This window comes from Salvelinus sp. IW2-2015, unplaced genomic scaffold (assembly GCF_002910315.2).
Source record: "Salvelinus sp. IW2-2015 unplaced genomic scaffold, ASM291031v2 Un_scaffold3902, whole genome shotgun sequence".
Taxonomy (NCBI): Eukaryota; Metazoa; Chordata; class Actinopteri; order Salmoniformes; family Salmonidae; genus Salvelinus; species Salvelinus sp. IW2-2015.
Window position 1 is genome coordinate 77,246 of NW_019945176.1, and position 11,733 is coordinate 88,978.

At 42.9% G+C, this 11,733-nt stretch overlaps 1 protein-coding gene across 1 annotated transcript; it reads left to right on the forward strand.

Annotated features, from left to right (window-relative positions):
- Positions 1 to 4,669: 4,669 nt before the first annotated feature.
- On the forward strand, positions 4,670 to 7,580 carry LOC112076648 (SLAM family member 8-like). Its single transcript, XM_024143368.2, has 3 exons — positions 4,670 to 5,186; positions 6,748 to 7,050; positions 7,303 to 7,580. The coding sequence occupies exons 1-3, from the start codon at positions 5,114 to 5,116 to the stop codon at positions 7,578 to 7,580; spliced, it is 654 nt and encodes a 217-aa protein (XP_023999136.1). The 5' UTR covers positions 4,670 to 5,113.
- The last annotated feature ends 4,153 nt before the right edge of the window (positions 7,581 to 11,733 follow it).

Below are 11,733 nucleotides of genomic sequence, written 5' to 3' on the forward strand. Positions count from 1 at the left end.
GCGACGGCGCGGACGAGCTAAGTGACCACCGCCGTTACAAGACAGCCTATCACAAATTTCTCACCATTGATCGCGGACTCCCAATACGCTTAACTATAGTATCGCGCAAGTGCGCTTGATGATCAGGCTCGGACTGTCTTCTGAGTATCAGAGCTGTGCACGAGACCAAATGTCCTGCGCGAGACAGTCTATCAGAACCCTAGCGGGCGCTCCCCGCAGTTGTCAATCCCCAGCCATTTTGTATAGGCGTCCAAGAGCCATTTCCCTCCACGCGTCCTTCAGAACATCTGCCCCCTTATCTGAAATGCTTGTGATAAAGGAGAAAGACTGCGCCGAGGCCCGCTGTGGCCTAGCCGGAGTTAGCAGCGGGGGGGCGGGGCGCGCTTTCGTCTGGCCTCACGATCTACGGTTTGACTCGCCACGAGGAGGCATCGCCAGCCACTTTGCAGAACACTATGCCTTGTTGAGAATAGGATCGACAGTTCCTGCTTACCAGAGTATACTTGCAACGTACTTTATGCGCCTTTGGTAGGCCTTGCCAACCTTAATGATTACACCTATAACCACTTTTCCATGTGCCTCAATGTGTGGCTAGCTGGAGGATCGTAGCCCTACATCTCGCTGCCTCCGCGCTCATAACCGACTATTACGCGAGGGAATTACTACCCAGAACTTCCTTACTCTTCGTTCACGGTCTCATGAAAGCCTACCACGGAATGCTTGGAAGAATTTCCTTGCGTTTGAGCACAAGAGGTCGTAGCCCTACACCCTTTGGCATTTGTCGCTGATCCTGACTGACTCCCGATGTCCTCCGTTCCTGAACTTCCCTGAACAGTTGCATAACGCGGGCTCTTCGATGCTATTGCCCAGTTCGCCACAGGCATGTATTTTGTGCTGTCGAGGCAGCTCCAGGTCTGGAGTGCAACCAAGGGCCTCACTATATCTGTTCTTGGCTTCTGCATTTTTTAACGAGCATGCTTGTCTAATATCCACGATGATGAGAAGAAACCATTGTTTCTATAGATAGATAAAGCTCTTACAGACCGGCAATCAAACCTGCAACATTATGCCTTATGGTAGCTCCTCACAAGTCCTCATCAACTATGCCCTCTGGGATGAGCAGTCAATAACTGTATTTCCTAGTATCTCAGCAGTATCCCATACGCCGGGCCATAGCGGCGCCTTAGTTTCCACTCGACCCTGATACCCCCGTGTCCGCCACCCCCACATTCAGAAGCAAGCGAACCACCTGCTTCGCCCGAAGCTCGTGCAGTCATAAGACGAACCTCTCTCATCATTCACCTATGTAGCAGTGGCTTGACTCGACGGCCCTAGCTCGCGTCGCTCCCTTGAACCTGAGCGACCCCTGCCCGATACACGCACCATATGAGGCTAAGTGCGCGGATCACGTGAGTGACTCAAGACAAGCTCCATGACGGATGCTATCATTGAGCGCGCTAATATGTCCGTCACTCCTTTATTCTTAGTATCTACATCGCCTACCTCGCTAGCCATACCATCATGGGAGTGCCTTGAACCCCATGCTCTGGCAGCCCGGACCAATCTACGCGATTCCTCTAGGTAGTGAATGTAACCCCTCGATCGCCGCCGCTTCGCCATGTCATGATCCCTTGTGTAAGCATACTGGCAGCGCATCATAGCTTGGTATGACTGCTTTGTTAGAGTCGAACATGCCGGTCCTTTTTACACTTCAACATGGCAATACATATCCAAGGTTCTCACGTCGTCACCTACCGTTTGACACCTTATAAACACGCAAAACTCACTCGAACACGCTATAGCAATGCGAGCGCGCCGCATCAACCATTCACAGATTGCCTGGGCCTCCAGCTCGCACATCCTTGCTCGAGGGAGGCCTGCGACCAGGAGAATTCTGAGAGTTCATACCCAACTTATAACACTTTCCATCAAGATACAACGCGCAAGAGTAGGCGAGGCGAGTGCAATCACGGCAAACAGTGATGAAGAGCCTGCAAATTTCTGTTAATACTTTTCTCAAGTCTTTCTGGAGATAGATTGACTCCTAATATCACTCCAAATTAAAAGCCTCTCTAATCTGATTATACTAAAGAAATCAATCTCTCCAGAAACTAAGTCTTCAGCTGTTGGCCACGCTAGACTCTGGAAAGCTGAATACAGACCTACCCTGCGCCAGGGCCCTCCCAATCCCGTCTCCCACACCAACCAGGGATATAGATCTCATGCCCCCTCCACCCTTCATCGTCCTATTCTTGATGGAAAGTGTATATTGGGTATGGAAATCTCAGAATTTTTGGTGGCCTTCCTAAGCCAGGATTCGGACACCGGCAAGGACATCAGGATTGGCAGAGAGAGTTGCTAAAGCGGTGAGTAAGGCAAACTTAGGGAGGAGGCTTCTGATGTTGACATGCATGAGGCCAAGGCTTTTCGATCACAGAAGTCAACAAATGAGGTGACTGGGGACATGCAGGGCCGGGTTTACCTCCACATCACCCGAGGAACAGAGGAGTAGTAGGATGAGGGTGCGGCTAAAGGCTATCAAAACTGGTCGCCTAGAGCGTTGGGACAAAGAATAAAAGGAGCAGATTTATGGGCTGTGGTAGAATAGATTCTGGGCATAATGTGCAGACAGGGTATGGAGGGGCGCGGTACAGCGGAGGCAAGCCCAGGCACTGGGTGATGATAAGAGAGGTGTATCTCTGGACATGCTGGTCTCAATGGGGAGTCACCGCATTGTGGGGGTGGACAAAGGGGTATCAGGGGTACGGAGAGTGGAACTACAGGTCGTCCATTGCAAACCAAACAATGATAATGAAAACTAGCCTGAACAACAGTATGCAAGGCATATTGATATTTGAGAGAGACATACAATAAGCATAAAGTGATTGCAGGTCTTGATTGGAGAGCTAGCTAAAACAACAGGTAAGATAACAGCAGCAATAACAGAGGTCTAGTCTAACACACGCAACAACAGGTAAAAATGGCGACCCTAGCAGAGAGGTCGGATTAACTACACAAGATCCTGAGTTAAAGCACAGAGCCGACAGATAAAACACAAATAAACAGAATGGAGTACCGTGAATTAATGGACAGTCAAGCATGCATCAGCTATGTAGCAATAGATCATAGTGTCCAGGGGCAGCCGTAGATGGAGCAGGGAGGCCTCCACTAAGCTAGCACGCGGCGTTTAAAGTTAGTAGCCCGGGGGGTGGTCTGCTCAGACGGAGGGGTCTGCTCAGACGTGGTCGTGTCGACAGAGAATCCAGAGAATCCAAGCCGAATGGCGAAAGAGAGGTTGTGGATTGTAAATTGTGTTTGCTAACTGGTGCTAGCTTCGTGGCAGTGGCGCTAACTGCGCTAGCTGCAAGCTAGCTGTGAGGATCAGAAGTAGTGGCTCAGGGATTACGGCAGGAATCCGGCGTTGTTGTCGAGAGCAGTCCGATGCTGGTAAATTGGTGTGAGTAATATCCAGGCAATAACAGGGCTGGTGTCTGTGCAGAAGGTAAAAGCTACTAGCAGCGGCAAAAAATGGCTAAATTAGCTTGTAGCTGATTTAGACCAGTTGTGATGGAATGGCAGGGCTCTGTGTCGGCCAAAAAAAAAGGTCCAGTCCAATTGGCAAAAGAGGTATTGTAGCCCAAGAATTCGCTGTAGACCTCTTCGGCTAGCCGCAGATGGGCCTAGCTCGAGGCTAGCTCAAGGCCTAACTGGTCTGCTCGGGACAGAGGTGTTAGCCAGTAGTAGCCACTCGGTTGCAGCTAGCTAGCTGTGATAATACGGTGTAATTGTCCAGAGCTTGCGTCAGGAATCCGGTGATGTGGTAGAGAAAAAGCAGTCCTATATGCTCTGGGTTGATATCGCGCTTGCAGACTGGCAGGTATTGGCCCGGTATTGAAGCTGGCTGTGTCCGAGTTAAGGGCGAAGACCGCAGCAGTGGCTAACTGACTACTAGCTAGTAGCTAGTTATCTGGCTAGCTTCTGATTGGGGTTACGGTTCTAAAGTATAAAGAAAATAGCAGGTCCGTACCACATTGGGTGAGGCGGAATGTAGGAATGTATATTCAGTTCCTAGATGGAAAGTGAAATTAAAATATATACGAAATGTATACGAAAAATACGAATACTATTTACACGGGACAGACAGGACAAAGACACATCCGACTGCTACGCCATCTTGTGATGTTGTTCCCCTAGATTATGCACCACGTAAAGATTTATGCACCACATAAAGATTTATGTTAACGAGTTTCACAAAGCTCGCTAACTAGGGTATATATTGTAACTTGTGAGTACTTGGGACAGTGTTTGAGTGAGTGTCCATGTGCTTGCGCAGGTGCCTGAGAGCTAGGACTGCGCCAAGGGTTAACATAATGTGTGTTGTCTCTTCGTGTGCAGGGCAAATAAAAATAATTCAACTAGCAGACCTTCAGTTGTGGCAGCGTCCTAATTAAAAGTACACAACGCAGAAAGAACCACGCTACACAAACACTTCTGCAGGCATATGAAGCCTAGATGAAAATGCCCACAAACTGCTTTGATATTTTTGCTCTCTCTCACTCACTCTCTCTAACCGCCCCCACTCTCTCTTTCATTCTCTTTTAATCTCTCTCTCTCTTTATCTATTTCTCTAGTACTTTCTCTCTTTCTCTCTCTGTCTCTGTCTCACTCTCTCTCTCTTCCCCCGAGCCCTCTATCGACCTCCTTTCTCTTTCTCTGCAACTTTGAGTGGTCTGCTTATAAAGTAACAAGTTACCGGTATCTGTGAAACACCAAGACCATGAACCACACAACCAGCAGCAGCTAGGAAACACATGCTCCACCACCATCAGACTGATCAACACAGTGACAGACCCCAAACACACCCACGCCTCATCTTCTAACTCTCAAGCTGAGTGAAGGGGTATTTTCAGAGAGCAACTATAGAATGTGACCTCCTTTTCAGCTAACAAACAGGAATTATTTTATAGAACAGCAGCCCTCATCAAAAGGAAGTCTGCTCTTTCTCTACTCTACAATTCCTTCTCTGTGTGTATCAGTTAGTCAACTGCTAGCTACCAGTGACAGTGATARATAAGGACATACAGCCTGAGGAAACAGTCAAATCCTTACAGAGATGTCTGGTGGTCCCTTCTCCTGCTTCTCCAAACAGGGAATACTACTTATCCTATTCTCCAACCTCCACTATGGTAAGTTTTGTAAAAAAAAATATATATATATTATCCTGTTCGTGCTTTGAATCTATTGCATGGGCTTTCTTGAATTATAACGTTAGTAAAACTGTTAGCTTTCTCTAACATCCTTGTTTGTCTTTGCAACGGTGTGTATTGACTGTAGAATGCCTAGCCATCAGTGATTGGTTGGGTATTTAGAATCATTTGCTTTACTCCTGTTTGATAAAACCTACATAATACCTATATTCAGGAACATATCATGATGAAGTGATTCTGCAGTTTTGAATGAGTGCCAATGGTGTGGTTGGGTCAGCAGCTGTTGCATTGTGTTGGATTCGGGGTGAACTTTGAACATTGAGATATTAAAGACATGATAGATCAGACGCATAGTGTATAAAGGAGTGAAAGAGACTGGGTTTTATGTCAGAAGGTAATGGGTCTCTGTAGAAGGACAGATAGCTTTGGAATGTGTTGGGTGTACGGGAGGAGGTCACAGGATTGCTATTGGGGAAGCAGATTGACATCTGTGGATTAGAGGGGTTGAGGTCAGGGTCAGGTCAGATCCACTGAAGGAGAAAAAATGTATTATTATCCTATTACCCTCTTCCTGTCGAACCATAAGATGTAAGGATTGGAGAGAAGGAGAAGAATATATACTTGTGGAGTATATATACTTGTGATGGAGTATATATACTTGTGATGGTGGGAACATGTCTTTGTCTGACTACAGCTGTGTTGACCCTTTGGGAAGAATTCAACTTGTTTAAGCTTCTCTAGTGTCTAAGAACCTAACAATTGCTTCTAGAATGCAACAGATCTTAACACCCTGTGCTTAATGGCTGTCATTCATTACATTTAAGGTGATAGGGGACGGTATCAAATGATTGTTTTTATTACATAATAAGATACTCTGCAGGACTAGGATAACTGCAGTTATGCCCTAAATACCACACCTCATTGAGTTGTAACTTTATTTTGTCTTAATTCATGACAGATGTTTTTTCGTGTAAGGGTTTATAATTAATTTCTTCAGACTGACATGTATTTATAATGTCGACAACGCTGTATATGACACATTTCTGGTGAATAATTAAACATTTAACACAGTGGGAGTTGTACTTGTGAGCTGAGGAGGGGTTATCAGATCCACCCCCACTTCTCTTTTCCTGTCATCTCATCCTGTTCTGCTGAATGTGGGGGAGGAGTGGACTTTAATTAAGTAAAATAGGACCCACACACTCAGATTTGTAAAGATATAAAGTGAAAATATGTAAAGTGTCATGTACAGTATAAATGAAACCTGGAAATGGGCTACGTAAATCTAATCCATTATTATCTATTATTGATTAGGTAGGACTTTGCATTTCAGTGTATTATTGTGTAATTATTAATGTAGGCACACTGTCACAAGTATTACAGTCACACTGTAACAAGTATTATTACAGTGTAACAATGAGTAATTAAAGTACTTGCTACATCTTATTACATTAATAATTACACAGTAATAAGATCATTGTAACATAGTGTCCAACCATTGATTGATGTCAGAATAATGTGTGTATTTGTGTGTTTTCAGGTGTGGGTGTTCCTCTGATCATCAACAAGAGAGTGGGGGACTCTGTGGAGCTGCTGGCAGGATTAGAGAGGGAACATTTCAAATCCTTGGTGTGGAAGTATATGGGAAAGGTTATTGCAGAATTCAACTCAGAAGTTGTATATTCACCTGGATCCCAGTTTGAGGGGAGACTAAAGATGAACACCAAAAACGTCAGTTTAACAGTCAGAGAACTGACACTGCAAGACTCAGGGGATTTTCTACTTACAGGTGAAGGGAACAAACGTCTGATTGACAGTAAGACCATCACTCTGAAAGTCCACGGTAGGCTGTTTTCATATTTTTGCATCCTGTTTTGATATCATTCTTATTTTTATACATGACCACAGCTGATGGTCTTTACACTATAACACTGAATTTGGGGTTTTACACTGACCTTACTCACCATGCTTTGTTACATTTCAATCACATTTTCAAGTTTAATCCTCAGTCGTCTTTCTTCTGGTTTTATGGCTATGGTATGATTCATTTAGAAGACTCATTATGAGAATCTCTATCTTTCTCCTGGTTGGTCAGAACCTATATCCAAGGTGGTGATCCAGAAAAATATCAAGCTATTGGCCAACCRCTCCTGTACGGTACGGCTGGTGTGCAACGTGTCCTGCTACCACAACATCACCTACACCTGGGAGAGAGACAATGAGATCTACGGGGACGCCCAGCAGATTCACTTCTCTCTCTCACCAGCAGAGAGAAACATCAGTGTAAAGTGCAACGCCTCCAACCTGGTCAGTTGGAAAACTGCCTTTGAGACAGTAAAGTGTAGAAATGACACAACCACACCAGGTACCTAGATATCATAATGATTTTGATTTTTTGGTATGTTTGTTGATATCCTGTATGAAATGTATCTGATTGGTTGATATTTTGTTCTTATAAAACACAGAAGATCTAACTGACAAGACACATATGCTGATTGTGGGCCCAGAAGGCCCCCTTGTCCCTACCAGAAAGTACTGTGAGCTGAACAGGATGTGGTCAAGGCTGGGCCTTGCATAGATATACAACCTCTGCATCCTCTGCATCTTACACGTGTACATTCTGTAGATAGGCCTAGATGTTACTGTTTAATATCATCACGATCTACCCAATGATTGTACTCTTCTCCCTTTTTTATTATCATATTATAGTGTATCATCAGGCCTTATGCCTTTCTTTGAGGGCCTAGTTACAATTAGGAGATTCTGAAATGTGTCATAGGCAGTTATAGGTGTTTGGATCAGACAAGCTCATATGTCGAATTTCTAGTTTCTAGATTAAGAAAATAGTTGTAGATAATAGTATGACATTGATTAGTGAGGTTGTTTTATGCCTGTGAATAGAAAGTGTACTCTTTTGCATCAGGATTATGTGCTCGCCAGGCATCGATGAGGTTGTAATCAGAGAGTATATGATGGAGAGTCTTTGTTACATGTGGACTGTAGTTGTTCTTATTTGATTTGTCCGCATGTCCAAAATGGCATTCATGTCTGTCCCAATAACCAGATGGATTCAATTCATTCCCCAAAATAATTCCGTTCACAGAATAAAAAAAAATGTTTCTACCTTTTTGCATACGTTGAGTGCCTTGCTTTAGAGTGAATTGTAATTAACACTCACAACTGTACTTGTTAGTGACAGAGGCATGATTGTTGTATTGAATGGTTTTCAGTACTGTAGCCTTCACCAAGTGAATGTCTAAGTGGATATGTTATCTTTAAAATTAAACTCATTATGACAACACATTACATATATCATAAAGCCCCTGAGGGCCTAGTTACACCCTAACACACTGGTCTAAAAACTCCTGGTTTAGTCATAATATGCCGGCTTGCAAAGGGATGTTTCATTTCTATTGGAATCTATCCAAAGTTAGGTATCCTACTATTTAACATTTCAGTCACATGCAACCTGCATTCAGAATACTGACGGGAAGAGAAGATTGATTATTGAGACTACCTTAATCATATAAACTGGAACAAAACATATCAGTAATGTGTGAAATAAGTCCAACTAGTAACAGATAGGATTAGTTTTAGAATGTATGTTATCTATGATTGTGTAGCATAAGATTATTCAACCAGTCATTGTACATGCCAAAGACACAGGTATTGAAACAAACCATTCTGAAAATCAACCTGCAAGAGATCATGCTGGAATAATGATAATGATGATATGGTGTGGTTTTGAGCAAAGAATCTTTTGTATTTTACTCAACAAGCTTGTTCAAATACCATGACTTCAAGCAGAGTTTGTTGATTTAGACTCTTAACACATTTGCTCAAATTCTTGTCATTTTTAAGTCCACTCAACTTGCTAATAACAATGCTAATTAAGCAATTGGTTAAGTTGACTTTTCCAGTGCACAGTGTCTGAAATGAAAAGGCTGAGGAACTTCACATTAGGTCACCTGTTTGTTATAGTTGAGTGGTCATGGTTGCTCTCTTCGTCTTTAGTAGTGTGGGTTTGTGAAGGAAGGCACTCTGTGAAGCTGCTTTTCCCGCTGTGATCAGGAGTCAAATAGAGAAATGTGTTGTATTCATATGCAAAAACCTACGAAAACCTTGTTGTTGGGCTGATGAGGACACATGAAAAGTTGTGCAGGGATGTATGTCCTTGTCAGAGAGAAGAATGACAATGTTCTTGCAGCATACATATTCTGTAGTTCACTTATTAATTTCTCTTTTACATTCAATCTACCACTGTGATCACTACTTTCCTGGGTTATTACTTTGAACAGTTGACAGACTGTAACTCAAGAACATCTACATGCAGTTGACCTCCAAATAGCTACAACATAAACCAAATGATAAACATGCCATGGCGTCAAACCTTTGACACCTCTCTTAGTGACATTAAAGATTGTACTGAACATGTCAACATGACCAGGTATGATAAATGCAATATTGACTTCACTTTTTGTACAACTATGTTTTATCCACTAAGTTTCTTTCTCTGATACATACTATAGTTATCTCTTCCACCCACAAAAAAACACAGATCTGATGTGTCCATTTACTTTTACAGTAAGAGGAAGTTGTGTAGAGATGAACATGACATCAGATGCTATTTTTTCTGTTTCTCTTTTAGCATCTGTACCTTTCTAATTCTGTCAAAGCCCCATTCGTGTCACAGCCGCAGGAACTGTAGGGGTCCAGAAGACTTGCCAGAGGCTTAGAATGGACTACACTTTATGTGCAACTCTGCGATGATGATGATTAATGTATTTCTCTGTATTTTGAATATTGTTAGCTAACTATTTCCTTTATTGGACAAGAATGAATGACGTTGTTTGGTTACACTGCGTTTACCGACTGCAGAGAAATGGAGTTGTTGGTCACTACAGCTTTTAATCAGGTTGTAGCATGAGCCTGAGAAACATATAATATAAACTAATATGATGACATAGAGACATGAAGGAATAAGGGGACAGACCCAGTAGACTGAGGGATTATGTTGTTGCTAAGTGACCAATCAAATAAAAAACTTTGTTCAATCAGTTAAACAAAGCATATTAATTATAAGTGTAGATAATATATTCAGTAAACAAAAAAATACATATTTGATTATGTGTGGGTACATGTGTTTGTGTGTGTGAGTGAGAGTTTATTGTTTATTAGGGATTATTGGGTAGTTTGGTTCATCAGGCTGACCCCAACAGACCCCAACAGTACAACAGTGAAGCTTAAGAGCTATGTGCCACAAACAAACTTAATTCCCAAAAAGACAGGTGGGAAAAAGGGCTACCTAAGTATGGTTCTCAATCAGAGACAACAATAGACAGCTGTCCCTGATTGAGAACCCTACCCGGGCAAAACATAGAAATACAAATAATAGAACATAGAATACCCACCCCAACTCACACCCTGACCAAACCAAAAATTTGATTGATTGATTATTTCGATATTGTGATCCACAAGAATGTGGAGTAGTTACAGGCCTGTCCCTGAAGGGGGCGATAAGAAACCCCAGATGTTTACCATAGCATACCAACTAAAGGTTAAGTCTGTAACTGCTTTCCCCTGTAACCTTTCTCCTGGTTTCTTCACAAATGTTGTACATGTGTCCCACACTTTACACTCTACAGCATACCACTTAGATATTTTTAGAGGTAAATAGTTAACGAAAATAGATTGCAATCTTTAAATTTGCTCTATTCTCACAGCCTAGCCAAAGCATAAACAACATGATTATAAACAAGCTGATACACTGAAGAGAATATTGACGTGTTCAGTGGGGGTTGCACAGTGGCTGGATGCTTATACATGGTAACAAATAGCAATAAAAAAAGATAGTAGCGACCTTGTCTAGCAGACACACTACAACAGGAGCCACTTTCACCATCAGTAGAGCTGCTGGTCTGACCAGGGTCTCTACTGGTGCAGGGAGAGATCAGTCCAGATCCATATCATCAATCATCCAGTGATCTGACTTATAACTGTGAAGGTGAGGAACTGTGTGTGTTGTGTGTGTGTGTGTGTGGGTTGTCTTAGAAAAAAATTGTTCTTAAAAATTCAAGGACAAGTAATGCTATACAATTGACTGTGTTAGGTAAGTCTGTTTTATGGGATTGAAAGAGAAAGACAGACGGGATGAGGTTAATAGCAGACAGTGTTTTCAATGATGCAGACAACTATAGTTTGATTTTGGGGTGAGGTACATATCATAATAACAAAATGGGTAAACATTTTAAAGACTGAAAATTTGATTGTGTGTCATTCTTCATAACAGATAAACCCAAGCTGTCCTGAGTGTCTCTCCTTAGTGGCTGAACCCTGGAGCTCAGTTTACTCTGAGCTGTGGGGTTAGAGTCATCTACAGGCTGGAGGTTCTTCTGGTACCGAACTGTTCCTACACAGCTGGGTTACTTCCTACTCGAAACGTCCTACTCTGTAGAGCCTCTATCTGGCAGTGGGACTACTGAAGGACTCCTACACTCTGATCCTGCTGTCTCTAGTCACTCAGGAG